General features: G+C 56.0%; 1 protein-coding gene across 2 annotated transcripts in view; it reads left to right on the forward strand.

The window, feature by feature from the left end:
• PDGFRB (platelet derived growth factor receptor beta) overlaps nucleotides 1-26,336 on the forward strand; it is a gene marked incomplete at its 5' end in the record, with an annotated part of 36,937 nt that extends 10,601 nt beyond the window's left edge. The window contains 22 exons of one of the 2 annotated variants that reach the window (XM_082837490.1): nucleotides 5,479-5,524; nucleotides 6,610-6,933; nucleotides 7,462-7,728; nucleotides 8,448-8,575; nucleotides 8,692-8,863; nucleotides 9,408-9,600; nucleotides 10,306-10,421; nucleotides 11,761-11,884; nucleotides 12,318-12,529; nucleotides 14,935-15,029; nucleotides 15,929-16,061; nucleotides 16,613-16,717; nucleotides 17,088-17,198; nucleotides 18,256-18,415; nucleotides 19,486-19,646; nucleotides 20,561-20,679; nucleotides 20,922-21,044; nucleotides 21,830-21,941; nucleotides 22,378-22,477; nucleotides 23,028-23,133; nucleotides 24,242-24,474; nucleotides 25,567-26,336. In XM_082837490.1, coding sequence (XP_082693616.1) covers nucleotides 5,485-5,524; nucleotides 6,610-6,933; nucleotides 7,462-7,728; nucleotides 8,448-8,575; nucleotides 8,692-8,863; nucleotides 9,408-9,600; nucleotides 10,306-10,421; nucleotides 11,761-11,884; nucleotides 12,318-12,529; nucleotides 14,935-15,029; nucleotides 15,929-16,061; nucleotides 16,613-16,717; nucleotides 17,088-17,198; nucleotides 18,256-18,415; nucleotides 19,486-19,646; nucleotides 20,561-20,679; nucleotides 20,922-21,044; nucleotides 21,830-21,941; nucleotides 22,378-22,477; nucleotides 23,028-23,133; nucleotides 24,242-24,474; nucleotides 25,567-25,744 — 3,312 coding nt within the window. In that variant the 3' untranslated portion in view covers nucleotides 25,745-26,336. Of the gene's footprint in view, nucleotides 1-5,478; nucleotides 5,525-6,609; nucleotides 6,934-7,461; nucleotides 7,763-8,447; nucleotides 8,576-8,691; nucleotides 8,864-9,407; nucleotides 9,601-10,305; nucleotides 10,422-11,760; nucleotides 11,885-12,317; nucleotides 12,530-14,934; nucleotides 15,030-15,928; nucleotides 16,062-16,612; nucleotides 16,718-17,087; nucleotides 17,199-18,255; nucleotides 18,416-19,485; nucleotides 19,647-20,560; nucleotides 20,680-20,921; nucleotides 21,045-21,829; nucleotides 21,942-22,377; nucleotides 22,478-23,027; nucleotides 23,134-24,241; nucleotides 24,475-25,566 lie in introns of those variants that run through there. The other variant, XM_082837491.1, reaches the window with a different exon arrangement.
• Between the last annotated feature and the right edge of the window lie 209 nt (nucleotides 26,337-26,545).

The raw sequence follows: 26,545 nt of genomic DNA on the forward strand, positions 1-26,545 counted from the left end.
TCTGACCTCTATGTGATCCTGAGGTCTGTGGGGAGATTCAGTGTGTAGGGTGGAGTGCTGAACCTTTAGCGGCAGAAGGGGCATCGGATCGAGAGGGGCAGGTGAGAGCCGCATAGCCTCAGCCCCTTCCCAGCTTTCTATCCGCAGCCCGTAACTATCTCCCAACCCAACGGAAACTGCTCTCCTTCCTGGCTCCCAGGATGGGGTTCCCCTACCTGTGTTGCAAGATTCTACCTAAAACTCAGCCCACTTGGGGTAAGCCCACATGGGCCACACTCTCTGCCATCACTCTTGTGCTTTCCCAACCGCTGGCGGGAAGACTCAGTCTCCAGCTCCAGATGCCTCTTGCCCCTACGCACGCCCAGGACTGGGGCTGGCTGCCTTCTTCGAGCTGAGTCATGACATCCTGGCTAGGGCCCCTCCCCCGCACCCTACCCCCACCCTAGCATTCTAATTCAGCACAGCTTCTTCCAGAGCAGGGTCCTGAGAGTCACACCATGTCAGCCCCAGAAGTGTTCCTAGGACAGCCCTGCCCACCCTGTGTACAGATGGGGAGACTGAGGCTCAGAGAGGGGCAGGACCAGGGTGACAGGGCTGAGCTAGAACCCACATCCCTTACTCTCAGCCAGGGATCTGTCCCCAAAGTTTGTGTCAGGAGCTGTGAAGTGTCTGTGGTGTGGAGGAGAGAGGACTAGACCACCAGGCAGGAGACCGGAGTCTGTGTCCCCCCTTCTGCCAGCAACTTAGCAAGTCACCTCCTCTGAGTCTGTTTCCAATCCCCACCAGGCTGGGACAATGCAGGGAAGGTGATATAAAGGTCTGTGTGTGGCAAGGGGGGGTCAGTATCCTGTGGGGAGGGAGGTAGCAGCAGCTGTGGTTTGAACCCTAGGCCCTGAGCCACCAGCCTCATATCTGAGCCGGGGCTGGAGGCAGGGGCTGCCCAGTCAGGTGTGCTTCAGTGCCCCATTGGTCAACTGAGCCCAGGATTGCCTAGGTCAAAACACTGAGACCTATCCCTGTCCTTTTCCAAGCCTCAGTTTCCCCATCTGTACAGTGGGGCACGGTAAGGGGGCTGGATCCGATAGCTGGTTCCTGAGGGCCTCGGAGCTCTGACATTCCAAGACTCTGACCCCACGGCCGGGCCTCCTCCTCCCTCTGGCATCTTGTTTATTCAGAGCATCCCTGGCCCAAGACTGCTGGCCTCAAGCACCCGCTTCTCCCTGAAGCAGGGCTTCCTCCCACCCCCGTTTCACTGCTATTTCTGCCCAGCCTGTTCCCCACCTCCAGACTGAGTGTCCCTCTGTCCACTCAGATACGCAGCCCCTCCAAATTCTAAACTAGATCAGTGCCAGCTCCCAAACCCTCTCCTCCGCCACATTCTCATCTCAGAAGATGGTATTGTGCCCCCAGCACACACACACTCCTGCCCGCTAGTACTCTAAGCCAGACATAGGGGTGGGGCTCAGGGTACCTCTCTCTCCAGCCCCCCTACATCAGATCGCCAAGTTCTGTCATTCTGGGCTGGATAAATCTCAGTCCGGTCTGTTTCCATCAGTCCCCGCTGGCCTCAGCCCAGCCAAACCCAGTAAACAGAGTAATGGTGGCAGAGCAGTCCGCCTTGGCTCAGTCTCTGCTCTGTGTTCCTAGGCAACTTCCATAAGCTCTCTCTGCCTCAGTTTCCCCATCTAAAATGGGACGATCCTTGTATCTACCTCATAGTGTTGTCTGAGGAACAAGTGAGTAGATCTATGTCAAGTGCTCAGAACGGCACCTGGCACAGTAAGTACACAACACGTGTCGGATCTGTGGCTTGTCTGTGCCCGCATGTGCACGTGTGTTCAGGTGAGTTCGGGGTACCATGTGCACGTGCTCTGTGTGTGTTGTATGTGCACAGCTTTGCTTGTGCCGGGTATACATGTGACTTGCCGCGCATGTGCGCACCTCACATGGGCACGGGGGAGAGCACAGAGGCTGCAGTCTGGGCACCGTGGAGCTGCGTGTGTGCATGTGTGGGCGTGCACGTGTCCGGTGCCGACGTGAGGGCTGGGCACACGCAGGGCCCGCTGCACACGGGTGTGTTTCAGAGCAGTGTGTGAACGAGCGCGTAGGCAGGAGCCTGTGCTGTGTGTGCACGTGCTCTCCGTGTGCAAGCCTTCCCCACTGGCAGCCATGCAGCACACCCCCGCCCCCAGCCTGCCTGTGTCGTGGGAGCCTCGGGACCCCGAGGGAGGGAAGCTGCTGCTAGCGGATGTGGCCAAGATGGACTGGATTTATTTAGATTAAGGCGGTGGGAAAGGAGTGGAAGCTTGTATGAGCAGGAAGGAGAGAAGGCTGGGGCTCTCACAGTGACTCCTCAAGCACGCTTGCTCTCCTGGGCTTGCGGTCCTCTGCTCACTTGGGGTTCTCCCCTGGACCAAGGGAGGGGTTCCCTCTGACTCACTGTGAGGAGCTGGGCAATTATCTCATCTTTGGTCCTCATACCCCCAACCTGGCCAAAATAGGAGGAATCACGAGAACTCGCCTCATGTGCGAAGGGGGGGATCTCTGAGGGTCCCCTCCCTCTCTCTGCTCCAAGGGCCTCCCCAGGCAGGAGAGTGTGGCAGGAAGGGGGATGCCTCCTCCCTGACTATGACACCCACCTTGTCCCAGGTGGTTCCTCCTTGGAGGGCAGCCCTGCCCCTGAAGAAGGGGAGTGGTCACAGGCAAGTCCTCCACCCCCATATCAGCCACCTGGGCCCCTCTGGGGTCGGCTGGAAATATAGCAGCCCCTGGGAAGCACAGAAGTCTATAAGGCATTGGATGGACAACTGGGGGTGTCAGGGAATCATCCAAGATGGCCCAGGAGGTCACGTCCCAAGCCCCACTCTGGCTCTTCCCAGTCCACCGGCCTGTGGCCCACACCACGCTTCCCCCTGCCACCTCCTGAGTGTCCACATCACCCGTTTATCTGTCTGGAAGTCACCTGAAAGACTGAAGTCCAGAGACGGAAGCAACTTGTCAAAGTACACACAGCAAATCTGGGACCAAATCGTCAGGGGATTGAATCCATGGAATGAGATGGGTTATGGATTCCTATTCTACGTCAGCCTCAGGAATGTTGCCCTTCCTCCCATCAGTCCCTATGTCCCCAACCCACCCCGGCAGGAATAGTAGTGACCAGAATCTTCTCTCTGGCAGTTTTAGAGCACGATGGCTCTTTGAGATGACCCATCCAAACCTCTCCCTGTGTGGATGGGGAAACTGAGTCCCAGAGAGGGCTGGAGACACAGTCTCAGAGTAGGTCTGAAGCCCCATGTGAAATGCTCATTTCATAAAGAGAGAAGCCAGTCCAAGATCCCTGGTTGTCCATACTCTCCCGAAGGTGGCTGCACTCTCCCTGAGCTCCTGTGCCCAGCCCATCCTCTCCCTGCAGCCTGATTCCATCTTTTTGCTGTGTGACTGGGCCATGACTCTGTCCGTCTCTGGGCCTCTGCTGCCCGTTCAAGAAGGCCCCTCCAAGCTCAGAGTCTCAGGGACTCTAAGCCCCCTTAGCGCCAGGCCTAGCAGGAGAGAAGCCAGGGTCGGGGGTGGTGGGGGAGGCCGCTTGCCCGCCCAGAGGCCCGGCCCACAGCCTTCCAGAGCCAGGCCAGTCCTAGTTGCCGTGACCTCCCATCTCCAGGCCAGCCGACCAAATTCCTCCTTTAGAATAATAAACAGTGTGGCCAGCCAGGGAGGCCAGGAGGGGAGGGGCAGGGAGGCTGAAATGACCCCCTCCCCCAGCCTCCGCTGCTAACGATTTTCTTTGGCCGAGATCTCTGGTAGGAAGGGGGGATCCAGAGGGGCACCCAACCAAGGGACAGATAGGCCTCTGTGGTGGATGCTGGCTCCGCCACGGTGCTGCTCCCTCCTGCTGGAAGAGGCCTGGCATCCAGCTGGAGGGCTGGGGCAGGAGGGATGGGAGAGGAGGGCACCGTGGAGGGGGCCTCAGATTGGCTGGGCTTTGAGTCTAAAGCAACTGGGAGAGGGGACCCTCAGGCAGGCTGGTCTGAAGGGATGGGGAGAATGAGGAGAGGGAGAGCAGATTTATTCAGGGAGCTTCTCAGGGCACTGGGCAGAGCCGAGACCAGCGACCCCAAGCCAGGGCCATTGCCTGTGTCCCGTGACTAATGTGTAAGTGCAGCCCTGTAAGTGGTATACTTGCCGTTGTCCCATTTTTAGAGCTGCAGACTGAGGCCACTGAGATAGTGATGGTGCAGGAGGTAGCCCTGCTGGGGCTCAAACCCGGATCCCAGCCCTGGCATGGGAACTGAAAGGGGTGAGATGAGAGTGGAGTGGGAGCAATCGGTATGTGGCCTTAGGAGCCGGGCCAGGCAGGGCAGCCACTCAGGGAAGGCAGGAGCCCCACTCTCCCGGTTGCCTTGTCACCTGGTCTCTCCCACATTTCTTGCTCTGTGACCCCCACCCACTTCTGGCCTTCTTCCTGTTGATCCTACAGTCAGACCTTTGCAAGCCTGGCTATCGATGGTTATTTTGGACCCTCGGATGGGGCTGCCAAGGGCAGGGGTAGGGCAAAGACGCACGCAGTGCGATCCATCTCTCTCCGTGTCCCTGCTTCTGTCTCCCTCTGCCTCCATCACCCGGTGCTTCCTTTCTCTCTGTCTCTCAGCGTCTTTGTCTTTTTACCTCTATCATACCAGTCCCTTTGTCTCCCTCCAGGACAAGCGCTGCTGTGTAGCCTCGGGTAAACTTCTTCCCCTCTCAGAGCCTCACTCTCCCCATCTGGACCCTGGAGGTGTGGGTGGGGGCTTTGGATTCAACAGTTTCCAAGGACCACTGAAGCCGTGCTGTGCGGGGTGGCCTCCCCTGGGCCCAGCCCCCGGCCCCTCCCTCCTGGGCCTCCCTGGGCAGCTTGGGGCTGAGTAAAGGGGGCCAGTGCCGGGGGGGGGGGGTGTGCCCCCCACATTCCACAGCCCCCGCTTCCCTCCCCAACGCCGCCTCCATTTCCTGTTGTGCTTGTGGAGCTGTGGGAGTTCTCCGGGTTCTGGCTTACCCCCTCCTTCTCCCCTAGGCCTTTCATCACACTTTCCCAAATATTTGTCCTGGCAGATAAGAGCCTGGTATTGGAACTGTCACCCGGAGGACAGGCTGTTAGAGCTGGCGGGCCCCTGGACACCATCCAGCCCAAGACCCGCCCCCCACATACATACAGAGAAACCAAGGCCCAGGGAGAAGCAGGGGTCTCGGCCGAGGCCATCAGGGAGGTAGAGGCAGAGCCACAGCAGGGTCCAGGCACCCTGTGAATGGGCCCGGCACAGGGGAGGGAGCTCCTTGGGCATGAGTGCCCTGTTGGAGGGGGCTCTGAGTAGCCTTTGACTTTAGCCCGAGGGATCCAGAGGCTGGGGGGCTCAGGCTGGGGCTTACTCTGCAGGACCCAGGCAAAGATGGGCCCTGGTGCTGCCTCTGGCAACTCTGGGCCCTGACCCCTGTTTAACTCTGCAGGATACCATGCGGCCTCTGAGTGCCATGCGAGCTCCTGTCCTGGAAGGTAGGTAGACTCGGGGCAGGGGCGGAAGGCCCTGGGGAGCCAGCTAAGTGGGATCTGGAGCCGGCGGGGGGGTGCATGCCCTCACCAGGGCCCGGGCACTGCTCTGCTCCTGACCAGTTCCCTGCCTTTCCAGTTGCTCTCAGTGGAGGCCTCTTTCCACTGCCCCCCTCTCAGCTCGGAGGCCTCAGTCGACCTCTGCCTGTCCAGAGACATCAGCTCAAATCCTCGGCTTGGCCCTCCGCACCCCATGTCCCCTCACCAGCAGTCCCCACCCCGTTCCCTAACAGTCACCCTGGTCTCCCATCTCTTGTCAGCACTTGTTGGTACTAGTCCGGCCAGTCTGGTTCCAGTGGGGGACTCCCCTTCACTGCCTGGACCCCTCATTGACTGTAAGCTCCCAAGTCTGGGTGGGCTTCTCCAGGCAATCAGTGACCAGCCAAAGGCCCACCCAAAGATGACCGACCCACCGGCTGGGCACCCACCCGTCTAAGTGGGTGCTTATTTTCACCTCATGTTCCCTGCCGAAGTGGGCCAGGGTGGGGAGGGCGAGGCTTACAGAATCCTTTCCCGGGGGGTGTCAGCAAGGGGAGGGGAAACCAATCACTTGACATCCCCCGATCCCCAGTCCCCTTCAGCCTCCAGGGGCCTCAATATCTTTCGTGTCCCAGTCTGCCTCACTCTGGACTACCTTGGCCACCACTTCCCCAAGGAGGGCCATCTCTGGGCAGAACGTGGACATCTGGGGCAGCTGCAGGGAAGAGGCTCAGAAAGTGACCTGGGAAGTAATGCAGGAACTGGAGGCCTGGGAATTGCTTCCCGAGGATTTCCTGATGCCTTTGAGAGAACATGCCTGCAGCCTGAAAGTTGCACTGCAGAAAGACTCCAAGGCTGGGGGGTCTCTAGGAACTGAGGTCAAGAGGCCAGGAGGCCAGAAGGAGTCCCTGGAGACCAGGCCCCGGGCAAGCAGGTCTCAGAGCCATGGGTTCCAGTCTGTGTTCTCTGTGGATTAGGGAGGTGTGTTCTTCAGGGTCAGCTGTGGGGAGAGGTGCTCATGCTCTTGTGCCCTGATGTCTCCTCTCCCAAAGGCCAGGTGCTGTTGCTGCCCTTGCTGTTGTTGCTGGGACCACAGGCCTCCTGGGGCCTGGTCATCACACCCCCGGGGCCAGAGCTTGTCCTCAATCTCTCCAGCACCTTTGTTCTGACCTGCTCGGGTCAAGCTCCAGTGGTGTGGGAACGGATGTCCCAGAAGCCCCCACAGGAAATGACCACGAGCCAGGACGGCACCTTCTCCAGCGTGCTGACACTGACCAATGTCACTGGGCTAGACACAGGAGAATACTTTTGTACCTACAAAGGCTCCCATGGGCTGGAGGGCAGCGAGCGAAAACGACTCTACATCTTTGTGCCAGGTGAGGGGCCCCGGCCTGTGTACTCACTCCCTTATTCCTCTTCTCAACTGCAGGCATCTGGGGGAAGTTCAGAAAGTGCCTTACTGATACGGTGAAACACAGCTGTCTCAGAAATGCAGATGAATCAGGGAATCCAGCCTGGTTCAGTCCAGGAGTATGTTCACTCCCACCCCTTGCTCTGAATATTTGTCTGCTCCCTGCCAGCCCACCCCATTCCCGGTTCCCAAGAACTCTGCATTCTCAGCTGGTTCCAGTATGCACCCTCTCGGCCTCCACATCTCATTTTCCCCATTCTCTAAGCTCCAGGTACCAGCTGCCCTTCCACTTGCAACTTATCTTCTTTCTCAGGCCAGTGCTGTCCATATCAAATGCTAAAGCTAGAAGGGACCTCTGAGAGCACGCTTATTCTGTAGTGGGTAGACTGAGGCCCAGAGAGAGAAAGAGACCTGTTCAAGGTAACAGAGAAAATCAGGGCACGGCCAGAAACCCAGCTCCTCTGACTCGTATTCTTGGCTTCACCTATGGCAGATCCCACTGTGGGCTTCCTCCCTGTTGACCCCGAGGAACTATTCATCTTTCTCACGGAAATAACTGAGACCACAATTCCATGCCGAGTGACAGACCCGAGACTGGTGGTGACGTTGCATGAGAAGAAGGTGGATGTCCCGCTGCCCATCGCCTATGACCACCAACGTGGCTTCTCTGGTACCTTTGAGGACAAGACCTACGTCTGCAAAACCACCATCGGGGACAGGGAGGTGGATTCGGATGCCTACTATGTCTACAGCCTCCAGGGTGAGCCCCCTTTCTGGCCTGGTGCTCAGCAGAGGCAAGTATGACCCTCCACAGAGGTACAGACCTTTCGGATAACACAGTGTGCAATTCCATTTTTCACTGAATTCTCACTACAGCCTTGGAAGGCAGGTGTGTTGCCCCATTTTACAGATGAGAAAACTGAGACTCAGAAAGAGGATGGAGTATGTCCAAGGTCACAGGAAGCATTAGTGGTGGAGCTGGGCTGTCTACTGCGGTGGGCAAAGGCACAGGCTTTGAACCAGTGGGGTTTGAATCCCAGCTCTGCCACTTCCCATCTGAGTGACTTTGCACAAGACACATAATCTCTCTGAGTCTGCTTCTTCCTCTGTAAAATGGGGATAATACTGACTGCTTACCTAGTGGGATTATTGTGAAGATTAAATAAAACAAAAGATGGAGAGTATGTGGTTGTGCTCACTAAATTTCTTCTGTACTCAGATGCTCAGAGAGTACTTTGATTTCAAAATTGTTACCCCTTCTAGAATGTCAGCTTCATGAGGACAGGAATTTTGTCTGTTGTGCTTCCTGCTAAAGCCCCAGTGCCTAGAATAGTAGGTATTTAATAAATATTTGTTGAAAGAGTGAATCTTCCACACCAGTTATCCCTTCCCTCTCTGGACCCCCACCCCCTCCCTAAACGGATGTGCTGGTGGCTGGGGGGTGACTTCCTCAGCCCTAAGCCAGTCTCTTGCCACCAGTGTCATCCATCAACGTCTCAGTGAATGCGGTGCAGACTGTGGTCCGCCAAGGGGAGAACATCACCATCATGTGCATTGTGACTGGGAATGAGGTGGTCAACTTTGAGTGGACATACCCACGCATGGAGGTAATGCCGGGCCACGGGTGGGAGGAAGGGACAGGCAGGGATGGGTATTTCAGGTTCGTAGCCTGACTTCATGGACCTTTCCTGATGTGGGGGGCTTGCCCCAACTTTCCCTACAGAGTGGGCGGCTGGTGGAGCCAGTGACCGACTTCCTCTTTGAAATGCCCCACATACGTTCTATCCTGCACATCCCCAGTGCCGAGCTGGGAGACTCAGGGACCTACATCTGCAATGTATCAGAAAGTGTGAGCGACCATCGAGATGAAAAGGCCATCAATGTCACCGTGGTCGGTGTGTGCCTTAGGCTTACCCCCAGCCCTCAGTCTGAACTGGACCCAGACCTTGTCACAGCCCTGGGGTACTGTCAGCCATGTTCTAATCCATCTCTAGCCTTAGTGCCAAGCAAAGCCCCCTTTTCAGGATAAACCAAAACCAAAGCACAGTACCAGCCCCAATTCCAATCCTAATCCCAACCTAGACTTCCCGCCTAGCCAGAACCTGAGCCCCAACCGGATTTCTAAATCCCAGCTGCCATCCCCGGCCCAGGCAGCCCCATCCCCAAATTCAGCCAGGCTGTAACCCATCTCCGCCACAATCCTGAGACAGAACACACCAAAGAGCACTACAACCCCAGTCCCAATCTTGAGCCCAGCCCCCAAACCAGTATCAGCCCCAAATTCGGCTCCTGCTCCAGTCCATCACAGTACCCACCTGAACCCCAACTCACGTAACTCCTTCGCTGGTTCAGTTCCTAAAGCCTGAGGCCCCGCCCCCAGGAGGTGCTGCCCCATTGGAGGCCGGGCATAGCACCGCCCCTGACGGCCGCCCCTTGCAGAGAGCGGTTACGTGCAGCTGCTGGGAGAGCTGGACCCTGTACAATTCGCGGAGCTTCACCGCAGCCGGACACTGCAGGTGGTGTTCGAGGCCTACCCGCCGCCCACTGTCATGTGGTTCAAGGACAACCGGACCCTGGGTGACTCCGGCGCCGGCGAGGTTGCGCTGTCCACGCGCAATGTGTCTGAGACCCGGTGAGCGGCGGCCTGTCCGCTTCATTCTTGAAGTTACTATTCTCTGCAGCCGGCAGGCAGCCCACAACCTTAAGCTACTTGACAAACCTATCGAGGCCCATCTTTCCTGAGAGCCTACTACATGCCAGGCGCCATACCAGGGGCCTGTGCCAGGCACTGGGGATGCTGCATAGACCAGAACAGACAGTTGCAGCCTTCCTAGAGTTTCCTGTCTAGAGGGGAAAACGGACTCTGGTCATCCGATCACCCAGATGTTTAGTTGTCCTTGTGATGGGTGGAGTCAGCCGGAAGCAGCCACGGATAAAAAGGCAGGATGACTGGAGAAGAGGGTGCAGGCAGGCCACTGCACCTATGCAAGAATGGTGGCCCTGAGGCTGGAGATTAGCAGACTGACCTGAGGTGCTGCATGTTAGAATAAAGCAGTGTCAGGCCTTTCTGAAAGGGATGAGATGTGGACGGATGGAGATGGTGCTTCCCCTCCACCACGCCCCCCACCCCATCCGTCCTAACCCTCCCCCTTGACTCACTGGAGCTGCCTATGGGTGGGGATTCAAAAGTCCTGGCACTGCTACTGATACCCATGTGACCTTGACACTCCCCTTCCACTCCCTGGACCTTGTTTTTCTGTCTTTACAAGAAAGGTGGGGGCTGTAGGACTTCTTCCAGCTCTGACAGCTGGGTCTCCTGGCCTGTCCTCCTCATCAGGTATGTGTCAGAACTGACACTGGTGCGGGTGAAGGTGGCTGAAGCTGGCCGCTACACCATGCGGGCCTTCCATGAGGATGCTGAAGCCCAGCTCTCCTTCCAGCTGCAGGTCAACGGTGAGGAGCCTTCCACCCTGCTTTCCTTCCCCTGACCCTCCCACCCCCATTGTCTTGCCATTCCTACACTGTCCATCCACCCACAGGAGGAGGAGAAGAGAGAGTCCAGGACTCAGGAGGCTGGGTTCTAGGCCAGGCTCTGACACTGACCACTGCTGCGTGCACATCCCCTCTCTGGGCCTCAGTTTCCACAGCTTTACGAGAAGGTCATTGGGCTAGATTGGTGTTTACAAAACCTCAGGCATTCACATCCCAGTGGCATGATTTTTCCTTCTCACACACCACTTACACTATAGTACTAATTAGATATTTATTGAGCAACTACAATATGCCAGTCCATTCAAGGTTCTTGAGGCCCTGCCATTGTGGAGCTTGCATCCCAGTGCGGGGGAGATAAACATTCAAAAAAGGGGAAAAAACAGCAAACCATGTACAAGGTTAGAAGGTAACAAACAAGTGCTGTGAAAGAAAACAAAAAAAAAAACAGAAAAGCTCGGTAAGGAGGGTAGAGTCCTGGGGGCAGGGGAGTGGGGAGAGTTACAATTTCAAATAGCATGATCAAGATTGGCTGCATGGAGATGACATTTGTGTGAAGACTTGAAGAAGGTGAGGGCATTAGCCAAGTGACTATTTGGGGGAAGGGCACACCAGGCAGTGCAAAGGCAGGAGCAACGCAGAAAGGCTTGTGTAGCCAGAACAGAGTGAAGGGGAGAGCGGTGGGAGATGAGGTCAGAGCTGAGACGGGGCAGTTGGGGGGACAGGAGAGGTAGATCGTGTAGGCCTTCCTGGGCGCTTGTATGGACTTTGGCTTTTACTGTGACTGAAATGAAGAGCCACTGCAGGATTTTGAGCAGAGAAATGACACAATAATGACTTAATGTTTTGTGAATTGACTCTCTAAAAATAAATTTATTTTGAATGAAAAGTGAACTTCTCCACTGTAGATGGAAAATCAGCATCACATGTCATAAATATAAAGCAACCACTAAAATAAACTCTGAGAAAACAAAACAGTGCTATTAAATTCTAACTGCATGTTCTTGCCGGTCCAGGGCTCTGATCCTGAGGCCTGCCCTCTCTTTGTTAAAAGGGAAGATTAGCAAATCTCAGAGAGGTGTTAAAGACAGACTAGCACCCTACTGAGATTTTCCCTTTGAAGTACCCACAAGGGGAATCTGTCAGTTTTCACATGGTGATTCCTGGTATTCAATGTTCACCTGCAGTCTGAAGCTCCCCTCCCCCCAAGGGAGACTCTGGACCAGGTCCTCCCTGAGGGCCTTTCTTACTGACTGTCTATCCTGACCTCTCCACCTCCTGGCCCGTGCCCCTCTCCCTGCAGTGCCTGTCCGTGTGCTGGAGCTGAGCGAGAACCACCCTGCCAGCGGCGAGCAGACAGTCCGCTGTCGTGGCCGGGGCATGCCCCAGCCACACCTCAGCTGGTCTACCTGTAGCGACCTCAAAAGGTGAGCAGACCCTGGGCCAGGGTCTCCCAGGGTACCCATAGCTGACTGGAAGGACCCAATGAAGGTCATCTAGTCCAACACCATCCTCTGGGAACACTGTTCCAGGCTAGATCCATATCCTAGAAGATGTGGCTTCTTGGAGATGCTCTGCATGACCTAAATTGTTGCCTTTCCTTGCCTTAACCCTGAGGGTCAAAGGAAGGGAGTGGATTTTGCAATCCAGGTTCTCAATTCTGGGGTAGGTGCGCCCCTGCTGGTCAGTTGAGGGATCACGGGAGGAACCAACTCAGGACCAGGCAGTGGGAAAAAGGAACTGGACGCGCCCAGCTTCCTTCTACCACCACCCGGTGGCTCTGCCTGCTTTTGGCCTCAGTGTTCCCACCCGCATAGGGAAGCAAGGGACTGGAAGCCGACCTGGCTGGTTCTCCGGCAGGTGTCCGCTGGAGCTGCCTCCCACGCCACTGGGGAACAGTTCCGAGGAGGAGAGCCTGCTGGAGACGAACGTGACATACTGGGCAGAGGAGCAGGAGTTCGAGGTGGTGAGCACACTGCGCCTGCGCCGTGTGGATCAGCCGCTGTCAGTGCGCTGCACGCTGCACAACCTTCTGGGCCAAGACGTTCAGGAGGTCACCGTGGTGCCACATTGTGAGTCCTCCATCCTCCGTAGCCCCTGACGACCCCTCACCCCCACCTCAACCCTGCTGTACTTGGAACTGTGCCTGTGCCCACAGCAGGCTAAAGTCAGCGTTCAGGGCCATGGCATTCAGGAGCATTGTGGGTGTATCTTCCCAGGCATTTGCACAGCAGCACAATATTGCCACACATGTGTACATCCACGAGTATATGTGTATAAACCATGACGATGAACAGTGCTGTCTTCTTTTGTATGTGCACTGTATGTATGTCCTAAGCTGTGTACACGAGCATGCCTGATCCTTGGACGTGGGTGCAAACCCTGCAAGTGTAGGTTTGTAAAGCAAGTAATGAAGAATGCCCAATCCCCACATACATGTGTAAAGCTAGAGCGTGTGTCTGTAAGCATGTACACAGGCATGTTTATGGGTGTAAACCCCCTGAGGGTATGTTTGTAAACCATGTACATGAGCACCCCAATCCCCAGGCAGGTATATAAACCCACGTGTGTACGTCTGTAGGCGTGTACATGCAGGTGCACAATCCCCATACAAGTGTGCAAACAATGTACAACTCCCGTGCACGTGTGCACACTGGCATAGTGCACGTCTGTAAGCGTGGAGATGCAGCACACCTTTTTGTAAAACTGTGCAACGCAATCCCCATACATATATGCTTGCTGTGCCGTGCATGTCTGTTAGCAGGTACACATCCATGCATAATTCTTATCCGTATGAACAGTCCCTGCGGTGCCCAGATGCTTTCGCTGCCTGCCAGTCCCTGTGCATGCATGGACCTGCGTGCACGTGCTTCATTTTTTCACCTATTTCCTCATTCAGTAAATAGTCACAGGGTCGCAGCTTCTCACTGGAGAAGGCCCAGCCCTGCCTGTCCTCCTAGTGCCCACGGTCCAGAGAGGAGGCAGACAAGGAACTAGGCAACCTCACTGTGGGGGTCAGCATTTGGGGGGAAAGCCTAAAGGGAGAAGGGGCTCCATACCCAGCTGTGGGATTCAGGAAAGTGTCCTGGTAAAAGGAAGCTTTAGGTCAATACCTGAAAGATAACTGGAGTTAGCCTGGTGAGGAATGGTACTCTGGTCAGACGGAACAGCCTCTGCAAAAGCCCAGAGGCAAAGTGGGTTCAGAGAAATGAAAGGAATTCAACCTGGCTGGAGAACAGAGTGTATATATTTAGGGGCTGGGGGAGGAGATAAGGAGGAGGGGACTAGTAAAGGAGGGAGCTGCAGGAGAAGACAGAAGCCAGTGCAAGCAGAGATATGAAGACTGTCCAAGGTGTTTTGGACACACTTATGCCTATACTTAGGTAGGTCCATGGGCTTATACAGGCAGATACTGCTCTACGCAGACCTGCCTCCCCCTGCCCTGTGGTGGGATGGGTGATGGGTCTTAATGCCTTATCTCACTCACACTCCCACACATGCACACATATCCCCGAGCAAGTGGGCACCTGCAGACCAGCTCTGAGCAAAGCAGAAGTAAAACTTCTGTGTGCCACTGAGGGGGAAGCCATGTACCAGCCCACGGGGAATTTCCAAGGCTGGATGAAGGCCCCTCTTTTTACTTGGAAATGGCTTCCCTAGAAGATGCAGGCTTCCTTCCCAGGATGGGGAAAAGGAGGAGAGGAGTGATGTTGGTCTGAGTCCCTGAGGAGGAGGGACAGAGCTCTCTAGCGAGCAGAGAAGGGCAGGTGGGTGACACAGGAGGAGGGAGTGAGTTCCCAGGGGACTTCATGGGTGGCCAGAGGGGCAGGACAGGGGAGGTGAGGGTCTGGCTAGGGTGGATGTGGAGGGAGTGGGAAGGAGTGGGTATCTGTGCAGCAAAGAGGCTGAGGCTTTGGGGGTAGAGGACACTCAGGGCTTGGGGGGGGCACCCAGAGTTGGCCCTACTTGGTTACCCCAGTTCCCTGGCCCACACCCCGATGTACTTTACAACTACCATCACTATGGGGGAGGAAACCGGCTCCTTTCTGCAGTCTGGATGCCTCAGGCTATGGGAGCTCACTTATTGGGTCCATTGGCCTCTCAGTCAGGCTCTGTCCTAGCAGTGACAGCCCCAATGAGGGCGTGGATTCAGAGGAGAGGAGAACCACAGCCCAGCTGTCAGGAGCTTGCATCCCATCTGGAGCTACGGCAGACAGGCCAGACTGACCCTGGCAAGGGCTGAAGGGATTTGGCGGCCAGTAGTGATCCAGGGGTAGTTACTGAAGGGCATGGGGTATTTATGCAAGGGGCTGGAGATGTGGCCCAGAGGGGAGAGGCTAAGGGTCTGACATCGTAGGCCAAAGGGGGATGGGGAAGGTTGGGCAGAGAGCGATTTGTGGTGCCAGGGGTGGACTGAAGGGAGGGGAGCTGCCAAACACCCTGTCTGCTCATAAGCAGCTCCTGTCTCTGCTTCCAGCCTTACCCTTCAAGGTGGTGGTGATCTCGGCAATCCTGGCCTTGGTGGTGCTCACGATCATCTCCCTCATCATCCTCATCATGCTCTGGCAGAAGGTAAGCCCCACCCTTGCCTGATGGGTGCAGACTGGCACACCATTCTTTGCATGGACCCCCCCGCAATCCCCTATTGCTGGAGGATCGGGCCATGGTCGGGGCCCAGCGTGGAGCTCAGGTGTGAAGTGATGCTGCGTGTTTGAGCTGCTTTCAACCCCAGCAGCCTGGGCAACGTGGGCCTGGTCCAGGCCATCCAGGGTGCCCTGTCTGTGCTGTGCACCCCGCTTTCCATCCAGAGTCCTGCTCAGGCATCATCCCTGCCCATCGCAACCACGGGGCATGGGACCTTCAGGGTGGACTGCACGGGCTCCAGCATTCTTCCAACTCTGACCCACAGAGACTCCCAGGCTTCTACTGAAAGGCATTCTCATCCTTTAAATCTGTCATTTCAATGGACTGTTCTGAGATTTCACCGTTCCGTGATTCCACCATAGGATTGCAGCGCCCCATGATTCTATCATTCTCAGATTCCAATCCTGTGACTCCAACATCCTGTGATTTCAACACTCTAAGGTTATATCTTTCTGAGATTCCCACTGTGACTGATCCAGCGTGGGGAGGGGCCATCCACACCCAGTAGAATGTCTCTGCCTTGTGTTACCTTCCAGGGCTGCCTGCTCCCATCTTCCCATCTGAGGAGCGGCCCAGGCTCTGGGAGAAGCTGGTGCGGAGGTTCTGATGAGCCTGCCCCTCAGCTGTCAGCTGTTCCTCAGCACCTCCCCCTGACATCTGTTCCGTGGAGCCCATGAAGGCCTTGGCTTTATTGATAACTTGCTGTATGGCTTCAGATATGCCCCTAATCCTTTCTGGGCTTCAGGTTTTCCTGCCCCATCTGTTTCATAAGGAGCTGGACCTAGTGGTCCCCCTCTGATGATCCATTCCTCGTCTTGGTCCTGCAGAAGCCACGCTATGAGATCCGATGGAAAGTGATTGAATCTGTGAGCTCTGATGGCCATGAATACATCTACGTGGACCCTATGCAGCTGCCTTACGACTCCACCTGGGAGCTGCCGCGGGACCAGCTTGTGCTTGGTCAGCCCAGGGAGGCCTCAAGTGGCAGTCTGGGGACTTGAGGCGGGTGGGAACACTGATGTCTGAGCACAGCCTTGCCATGATTAGCTTTGAGACCTAGTGCTGACGTCTTGCCTTCTCTGGCCCTAGGGCCCCACCCTCTGTACAGTGGCGGCAAGATGATCCCCCAGGGACCGTCCAACGTTGAGGTCCTGTGATCCAATGATGGTGTGAGATGAGACCCCTTCATGGCGAGAGAGGCAGTATTAGTCGAGGGCAGGCTGAGTGCCAGGCCTGCGCTTAGTCTAGCTGGAAAGGCTGAGAGAGCGTGGAGGAGCTGTGCTCCCCTCTGTGGGGAGAAGAAGGCCTCCAGGGACTAAAGAGGGGCCAGAAAGCAGGCAGGACTTAGGCGAGACCAGGATGGTCTGCGAAGCACTGTGATTTTAGGAGGGTCCGTCGGAGAAACACCTTAAGTCCAGGGTGGTTTGAGGGATGTCTAGCTTGACCTCAGAGAGTGTAGGGGGGTGCAGCTTCCTAGTGCGCCAGGAGCTGAGAGATCGTCTCTTCCCCAGGACGCACCCTGGGCTCCGGGGCCTTTGGGCAGGTGGTGGAGGCCACGGCTCACGGCCTGAGCCATTCACAGGCTACCATGAAAGTGGCCGTCAAGATGCTGAAATGTGAGTCCTGGGAGCCCGCCCCTCCCTTACCTCTCCGCTGCCCCCTCCCCGCACATTCAGGCATTCCCAGAGCAGGCCTCACGCTGATTCTCCCGGCACAGGAAGTGCACTCACACCAGAGCCAGCAGCACTCCTGATTCTGCTTTGGGAAAGAGGCTTTCTCACCCTGCCCCCTCCTCCGGGAGCCTCCTCTCCTCCTCCATCTTCCTCCCATCATCTTGCCTCTTCTCCTGTGCACGGGTCCTCATCTCCCTCAGCCACCTGGGTCTTACAGCACAGCCTGGGACAGAAGAGCTGGAATAGGCTCCAGTGGGGCGTCTGCGGGGCCTCAGTGACTGGACCAAGCCTGAGGGCCCCCTCTCTCCCTCAGCCACAGCCCGCAGCAGCGAGAAGCAAGCTCTCATGTCGGAGCTGAAGATCATGAGTCACCTCGGGCCCCACCTGAACGTGGTCAACCTGCTGGGGGCCTGCACTAAAGGAGGTACAGCCCACCCCTAGAGGATTCTGGGGAAATGCCAGTGGCCAAAGCCTGGCCCCTCCCTGCCCCCTCCTCAGTTTACGGACAGGACACTCCAGCTGGAGGGTCCGTGCCCACCCTGTCTGGTGCCCTCACTTCACAGAGGCAGATGGGTGTGGGATTTAGCAAGTCACCAAATCACATCACCTTCAAGACCAAAGGACTCTTTAGTTCACCAGTCCTAGCGGCTTCCAAATCAAGGGGTTCTCTGACACTGAAAAAATGTTCACGATACATTTTATTTTATTTTTACTTATTTATTTGTTTACAATACCTTTTAAAAGCTATCAAAAGTGGCAGCTCCTGTGACACTGAAATGAGTTATAGCCCCACCTCTGGAGCCCACCAACTAGCCTGCTCACTGTGAGCTGCTGCCACTCGGATCATAGAATAAGGCCTCTCCAGCCAAATGTGTTTATTTGAAGCTCTGATTACAAGTTAGGCCGCCAAAAAAAACTGTTAGCACTATTTGCAGCTTCTTATTGTGAGATTTGGGATTTTCCTCGGTATTGTGCAACAAAAACAGAATACAGAAGTACGCTGTGTACGTAGGCCAACTTATGTCTGCAGTGATCACACATTTCAAAATTTTTGATTCCACCAGTATGTTTAAGCTGTCACTGATTGACTTTAAGTCAATGTATCGTGTTTGAATTTAAACAGTAACCTGGTAATAGAGTTACCTTTGTTTATTTTGTATCCTGGGCTCCAGAATCAGCTTTATCAATAACAGCTAACCCTGTGCTTGCTACTTGCCAGGCATTAAGCTGAGCTGACAAAGGCATTGTCTCATGAATACTCAATGCAGCCCTTTGGGGTGGGTATATTACTAGCCCCATTTAATAGATGGGGAAAGTAAAGCTCAGGGAAACTAAGTGCCTTGCTCACGGTCAGGAAAGTCCAGGTTTGCCTGGCACCTAAGCCTCTTTGCTGACCCACATGCAACCCGTCATTAGCCTCATGGCTCTGATGGGAAGACCCCCCCCCCCCGGGGACTGTCCCTGAGCCTGTCCCTCCGCAGGGCCCATCTTCATCATCACCGAGTACTGCCGCTACGGCGACCTGGTGGACTACCTACACTGCAACAAGCACACCTTTCTGCAGCGCTGCTCCAACAAGCGCCGCCCGCCCAGCGCTGAGCTCTACAGCAACGCCCTGCCCGTTGGGCTCCCGCTGCCCAGGTACTGGAGGGAGGGCGGGACCTGAATCTGTGGGGAGCCCTGAGGAGCGCCTGCTCACTCCTTCCTTGTCCAGGACAGAAAGCTGAGGTGAGGGCGGGCAGAGCCACTCCTGGAACCAGGTTTCACTTGTTTCACCAGCCAGCTCAAGACCTGGCCCCTGGCCACCCCAGAGGTGGGCAAAACAATGACGGTGGTGATGATGGTGGCATCGGCTACCACCTGCTGACTGCCGTGGTGTGCCAGGCCCTGCGCTGAGCACTCTGGAGGCTCAGAGGGGGTGACCCCCTTGACCCCTCACCCCACCCCATCTCATCTCCTGTCATCGACAGGGGGCACCTGGGGCCCTCCTGTCCCAGGATGACCCCCTCTGTAGTGCTCCACACTCTACTCCTGCCTCACACTCTACACAGCCTCCCCCCTCCTCCCCACACCAGTCTCTCCAGTGCCTCCAGGGCAGCTCATCCCCTTTCTTCTTTTTCTTTTCCAAAAATAACATTTCTTTGTTCTTTTGCTAATTACAAAAGCTACACATGTTTATTGCAGAGGCAAGAGTAAGTTCAGAATAGCATTAAAAGACATTAAAACTCACCCATGTCCTCCCCAACATTTTGATTGATTTCCTTCCAGTCTTTTCTCTAACCCTAGAGACACATGTGTACATAGTCCCTCAGCTCTCGGGGGAGCTGCTGCTGCAGGCAGAGGCATTAAGGCGATTCATTGCCCACTTGCAGGGCATCGTGGCTGGACGGTGCTGTAGTGGCCACAGGAAGGCACTTGGGTACAGGCCCTTCCTGTGACCCTGGTCCTGGGTTGCTGGAATCACCCCTGGACGTAAACTCTCTGAGGACACACCCGGGGTCCTAGGTCATCTTGGCAGACCCAGTGTCCAGCTCAGCGTGGGTCTGAGGTTGGCTGGAAGGGCTCACTACATGGTCATTCATATTGTGACAGACTGTGTGGGCATGCAAGAGTGAGGGAGAGAAGAAATGCATGAGTGATGGGGCCTTGCAGGAAGGGGAAGAGAGGGAAGAGCCTGTGCTTCTCCTTTTGTAACCCTCCTCTGCCCCCAGCCATGTGTCCCTGCCTGGGGAGAGCGATGGTGGCTACATGGACATGAGCAAAGATGAGTCAGTGGACTACGTGCCCATGCTGGACATGAAAGGGGACGTCAAATACGCAGACATCGAGTCCTCCAACTACATGGCTCCTTATGATAACTACGTCCCCTCCGGTGGGTGCGCACAGGGTCCTCACACCTATGTAGTCATGCATTCTTTTTTTTTTTTAATTTTAAATTTTTTAAAATTTTTGGCTGCATTGGGTCTTCGTTGCTGCGCACGGGCTTTCTCTGGTCGCATCGAGCGGGGGCTACTCTTCGTTGCGGTGCGCGGGCTGCTTCTCATTGCGGTGGCTTCTCTTGTTGTGGAGCACGGGCTCTAGGCGCGCGGGCTTCAGTAGCTGTGGCTCATGGGCTCTAGAGCGCAGGCTCACTAGTTGTGGCGTACGAGCTTAGTTGCTCTGCAGCATGTGGGATCTTCCCGGACCAGGGATCGAACCCGTGTCCCCTGCATTGGCAGGCAGATTCTTAACCAGTGCACCACCAGGGAAGTCCCATGTAGTCATACATTCTTTTCGAAACCTTTCCTCTGCCCAGCCTGGCAACAACCCTGCTAGGAAGGTGACCTTGTGCCCATTTCATAGATGCAGAAACTGAGGCTAGCCACCTGCCCAAAGCTGCTGTGTGGTGGAACCCCAATATGAAGCCCCTGTTTCTGGGTCCAGAGATGTGTACACAGTCCACAGGGAGGGGAGGAGCTAGGGTGGGCACAGGGGTGCCTGACCTGCTGGGGCCTCGGGGAAGAGTGGTCTACAGGTGCCAGGCTGATCTAGAGTCCCTAAAGAGCAGGCAGGCCAGGCTGAGCAAAGGTGGCCCAGGGCTAAAGCCAAAAGTTTTTCTGGCCAATGAGGGCTCTGATAAAGAAGGAGAATTTAAGTTCAATATTTGGAAATTGTTTTCCTTTTGTGGGAGGCTTAGAGGATCAGGAGGCTTCTCTCTGGGACATTCAGCCTCCACGAGCCAAAGGCCAGGAGTTCTCTAGCCCCAGGGAGACACAAGACAGTGGGTGTCCTTCTGCTCTTCCCTAGCTCCTGAGAGGACCTGCCGGGTGACTTTAATCAACGAGTCCCCAGTACTTAGCTACACGGATCTTGTGGGCTTCAGCTACCAGGTGGCCAATGGCATGGAGTTCCTGGCCTCCAAGAATGTATGTGTGGTCACAGTGAGCACAGTGGGGTCCTGGGGAGGTGGGTCACCCAGCCAGCCAGGGTGCTCCCAGTACATGGCCCCGTACGGCAGCCCTCTGGTGGGTGAGGACGGCAAATGCCCTCACACCTGGTGGCCCCTCACACCTGAGCAGCGATGCATATTTCTCAAAGCCCCTGACACAGAGAGTCTTTCCCCAGAATTGCCCCCCACGGTCTCAGCTCCCGTCTCCTCCCTCCCCAGTGCGTCCACCGAGATCTGGCAGCCAGGAATGTGCTCATCTGTGAGGGCAAACTGGTCAAGATCTGCGACTTTGGCCTGGCTCGTGACATCATGAGGGATTCGAACTACATCTCCAAAGGCAGTGTGAGTGCCTCTCCCCGTCCTCATGGTTCGCGTGGCTGTGGCTCATGGGAGATCAGGACAGGGTTCTCGTGGCCTGACCTGCCCAGTGGCGATGGGCTCTGCCTGCCTAGCCCTGTGTGCAGGGATGGGAAGGGGAGCCACTAGCTGTGCATGGGGCGGGGGTGAGACGCCGAGGCCCATGGGGTAGGCCGGGGGCTCAGATTTGCTGGTCGTGGCAGGGGGCAAGGGACCAGCTGTAAAGGGTCCTGGGGAGGTTGAAGGGGCAACAGGCCAAATGTGCTGTCCCAGCAGCGATGGTGAACAGAGGAAGAAGCCCAGGTGACAGGCTAAGACAGATGAGTAGATGGCAGGCAGTATTTGGTTCAAAGGTGACCATCCTGCCTCCCACTCGTGTCCGCACTTCCCGCGTAGGAATCTGCCCAGAGATCTAAGGCAGCTAGGATGAGAGCTGGGTGACACCTTGGCACGTCTCTTCCTCCCCCCAGCAGGGGCCTTTCCTAGGGTCAAGAAGGGGAGCCTGTTCCATGAGGAGCCTCAGACCCTGGGGCTCTCCCTCATGGACAGGGGTTACCATGTCCCCAGCTTGTGCGAAAAGAAACTCAGCCTCCTGATCCTCTGACCAGCAGTGGGATGGGCGTGGGAACCGTGCACCAGCAGAGATGGGCCCTCAGGGACCGAGAAGTGAGAAAGAGCTGGGGGTGGGAACTGCCAGGCTTCCTCCCGGCTCCCAGGTGCAGAGTGGGGCCGGCCCCTCCTTGCACTCAGCAGCCTCCGCCCTCCCGCAGACCTTCCTGCCTCTGAAGTGGATGGCCCCCGAGAGCATCTTCAACAGCCTCTACACCACCCTGAGCGATGTGTGGTCCTTCGGGATCCTGCTCTGGGAGATCTTCACCCTGGGTACACTTCCTTCTTCTTCCAGTCCTCAGCCTCACGGCGCAGCGTCCATCCTGACCGCTCACACCTTCATCCTGGTGGGGCTGTGGGACGGGCTCTGGGACAGGGCTCAGAAGCTCTGCTGCTTTCTTGTTACCGTGTGACCTTGGCAAGTCTCTTGCCCTCTCTGGATCTCTTTACCTCCCCATCTCAGTAGAGATGAATTTGGACAGTGACATCAAAAAGCCTGCTTGGCTCCGGCATTCTCTGGTTCTCTGATTCTGGGGAGGCATGCAGTCTCTGTCCAGAGCCTATGAGGGAGCCCACATTTCCCAATGCCAAGGCCACTGCACCCTCACCGACGCCGGGGTGGGTGTGCCTCTCCCTGTCCCATGGAAGAAGATTCTTGCCACTGTTCCGACACACCTGAGCCGTGTTTCTTGTCTCTGCTCCCTAACAGGTGGCACCCCGTACCCAGAGCTGCCCATGAACGAGCAGTTCTACAATGCCATCAAGCGGGGCTACCGCATGGCCCAGCCTGCCCACGCCTCTGACGAGATGTGAGTGGAGCGCTTGGGAAGATACTTTGGGTGCAAACAGTAGATATCCAACTTTACCAGCTTAAGCCGAAAATAGATTTATTAGTTCAGAGATGTAGACAAATGTAGGTATAGCTGGATCCTGTTGTTCATAAGACATCATCCACACTCTCTCATCCTACCGCGGGGCTCTGCTCTCCTCCGCGTCAGCCTCACTCTCAGGTTGGCACCGTCCAAATGGCTACGTCCTAGCTGTTTTCACCATAGTTCCAGTGAAAGGTCCAGAGGTGACTGTCAAGGGCTCAGCTGGGGTCACCTGCCCATCCAGAAAACCAGCCACTGAGCTAAGGGGATAAAAATGCCTACTGGCCATGCCCGTGTCATGTGCTCACCAAGGTGTGATCAATCCCATGGGACCACTGAACTGAGGATGGTGGGAGGGCTTCCCAAGGGAACATGCAGGTGCCGTAATGGAAAAACCCCTCCCCTCCAAACTCTTCATTACTCCCCTTGTTCTGGGAGGTGGCAGACCCTGAGCCAGAGACCCTGACCCCTCTGTCCCTCTCCCCAGCTATGAGATCATGCAGAAGTGCTGGGAAGAGAAGTTTGAGATTCGGCCCCCCTTCTCCCAGCTGGTGCTGCTTCTCGAGAGACTGCTGGGCGAGGGTTACAAAAAGGTACGTTGAGGGCTTCCCTGGTGGCGCAGTGGTTGAGAGTCCGCCTACCGATGCAGGGGACACGGGTTCATGCCCCAGTCCGGGAAGATCCCACATGCCGCGGAGCGGCTGGGCCCATGAGCCATGGCCGCTGAGCCTGCGCGTCCGGAGCCTGTGCTCTGCAGTGGGAGAGGCCACAATGGTGAGAGGCCCGCATACCACAAAAAAAAAAAAAAAAAAAAAGGTACGTTGAGGCAGGGTTGGGGTGGGGAACGGAGAGTTCTGGTCCAGAAGTAGACACAGGGTACAAGGCTCTGTGTGACATGCTGGTATTTGGGGGACCATCCTTTCCCCTCTCTGGGCCTCAGTTTCCCTGTTGGTACTAATAAGGGATGGGCTGGAGCTGTGAGTGTAGTTTCTTTTAGCAGCATAGAGTTTTTAAAAGTGAAATCCTATGTGGAAGCTGATTAATTTAAAGTGGGGCCAGGAAGCCTACAGCCCCCTTCATCCTGCATCCTTCCTCATGCCTTTGCACCCAGACCAAGTCCTGGGCCTCCATCACAAGTTTGAACAACCCCAGGCGAGATGAGTGCTGAGGGCCTGACCACTTGGACCCTGTGGCGGGCTCATACAAGGCTTATGGAGCCAGCAGGGCCTTAAAACCCTCGCTGCCCAACTACGAAGCTACAGTGAGGGGGATGCACATGTCCTTTGGCCCAGATACAGCCCTTTCCCTCAGTCCATTCCTAAGCCCACTCCCAACCACATCTGTTTACAGCTCCAGTGAGTTGGAAGGGAGTTGTCTCCCTTCAGTAGCGAGGGAGGCCATGGCAGGCAGAGAGCCTGCGCCTGTCTACCCTGAAGTGGGGGAAGAGTTAGGGTTGCGGGTGCTAGTCCGATCACTGTCCCCTCCCTGGGTGACCCTGAGCCCATCTTGTCTGGTGAGAGGCCGGGTAGGAGAGCAGCTCAGCTGTGGGGCTTTGGGCAATTCTTCCTCTCGGAGCACCAGGTGCTTTATTTACATGAGGTGGGAGGGGCTGGGTCAGAACCTGCCCTGTTAGATGATCCCTAAAGACATTTCTGGTCTGACCCTCCCTGTGTCTCGGTTTCTTCCTGCCCTGCTGAGCAGAAGTACCAGCAGGTGGATGAGGAGTTTCTGAGGAGCGACCACCCAGCCGTCCTTCGGTCCCAAGCCCGCTTGCCCGGCTTCAATGGCCTCCGATCCCCCCTGGACACCAGCTCCGTCCTCTACACTGCTGTGCAGCCCAACGAGGGTGACAACGACTATATCATCCCCCTGCCTGACCCCAAACCCGAGGTTGCTGATGAGGGACCACTGGAGGGTTCCCCCAGCCTTGCCAGGTAGCCATTCTGACCTGCAGCCCAAAGCAGTAGGGTGCATAGTGTGTGTGTGTGTGTGTGTGTGTGTGTGTGTGTGTCTGTCTGTGTCTTCATGCCATCAGGCTTGCCTTAGAAGTAAGTTACCTAGGGTGAGTACTTATTCCTGCCAGTGAATAGAAGAGAGAACTGAACTCATTTGACCTTTGATGACCTCGAGTGGAAATGGCAGGCTGGTAAGAGAAAGTGGCCTGGGATATATGGTAAGGTAGCTGTTTCTTTAAAGGAGCCTCCACAGGCCATCTCCTCTGGCCCCTCTCTAGGCCCTGTCCTAGCCCTAAGGAGGAAAAGAGGAAAATCTAATTCGCATCCGCAGCACCCCATGTATTACTCTATGGGCATCACCAGCCCTGTGGTCTGTCCTTTAGCACCAGGCCCTGAGGACCCCAGGGAGCCTGGCACAGGGAGGCAGAGGTACCTACAGAAGTTCAGGCCAGAATTCAGACTGGGGAGGAGATTCGTGCTTTTCTTTTGCCTCGGGATGTGATGTTACGGTATGGGGAGGGCTTTGGAGGAAGGCCAGCTGTTGCCTGGACTAGATGTTCCCCATGTGGCCAAACCCACGCCCAAAACATTCCAAGGCTCCAAGTAGCCAATGTATAGAGGAGTTGAGCTCAGAGTTTCAAACAGCTTGGGCTGTGAATGTTGGTGCCCTCAGACAAGCTGCTTCCCCTCTCTGAACCTCAGTTTCCTTAACTGTGAAATGAAAACAGTAAGAATACTTCTATTTGGAGGTTGTTGTGGGGATTAAATGAGATCATTATACATTCAGGCATGCAGGAGAGAGACAGTGACGGGTGAGCAATCAACTCGATCTGCTTTGAAGTCCCAACTCCTATACTTACCCGCTGTGTGATGCAAGGCAATGGTGTAACCTCTCTGAGCTGCACTTTCCTCACAGCGCCTGCCTTGCATAGTCTTTACAAGGATTCAGTGAGTTAAAATGTGTAAGGTGCATGCTGCAAGGGTGGATAGATAGAAAGCTCTATGTTAAGGCTGGTATTATTTCACTGTGGTTCCCTCCCAGCCTCTCACTCACTTGCCTTCCGCCTCTAGCTCCGCCCTGAATGAAGTCAACACCTCCTCTACCATCTCCTGTGACAGCCCCCTGGAACCCCAAGAGGAACCAGAGCCAGAGACCCAGCCTGAGTCCCAGGTGGAGCCAGAGCCCAAGCGGCCGCCGGATTCCAGCTTCCCTGGGCCTCGGGCCGAGGCGGAGGACAGCTTCCTGTAGGGGCTGGCCCCCACCCTGCCCTACCCGAAGCTCCCCCTCTACCTCCCAGCACCCTGCGCCTCCTGGCCTGGCCCAGCCTCCCAACAGCCAGGCTGTTCCCATCAGCTGTCCCCTCTGGAAAGCTTTTGCCCCTGGCACATCACACCCCGACCCCTGGGGCTGGCTTAGGAGGTAAGAACTGTAGGGACCATGACCGGTCCTCTGCCTCTGGAGAGCGCATGTGACTCTGAGCCAGGCTTCTCCCAGGGGACTCAGTTTCCCCATCTGTAAGATGGGAAAGGTGGGCTTGGCAACCCACCATCTGGGATTCTCACCCTGGCTGACAGATATGGAGGCTGGAATCCCTGAGGAGATGCTCAAGGTTCATGAGGTGGTAGGTTAACTTTTTTTCTGTTCAGCCAGCTGCCCCTCAAGGAGCTGCAGCTCTCTCCTTGCACTTTTTCCTGCCCAAGAGCTGGGGAAGGGACCCTAGCATCTCTGGCTCCTGGCTGAGCTAGGGCCTGGCCTTGGACAGTGTTGTCTCATCCAGAAGCCACCTCCCCTCAATGCCAGTCTTTGCTTTCCCAGGCCCAGGCTGGTCTGGGGCCTTCCAAGCTTAATTAATGCTGGGGGCTGAGCCAAGGACAGGACACCCTGGCCTGTAGCCCCTGCCCCAGGCACTCGGGGTACACCTCCCCATAACATGCCTGTGTCCATGTCTTCCTGGCCCCATGGATCCAGGGGTCTTTTTCCTCATCACTGCCAGTCTTACTCCACTCACCAGAGTCTCCAGGGCCAGATGGGCCCCACGTCTGTGATGAG

This window comes from Leucopleurus acutus (assembly GCF_964270905.1).
Source record: "Leucopleurus acutus genome assembly, chromosome: 3".
Taxonomy (NCBI): Eukaryota; Metazoa; Chordata; class Mammalia; order Artiodactyla; family Delphinidae; genus Leucopleurus; species Leucopleurus acutus.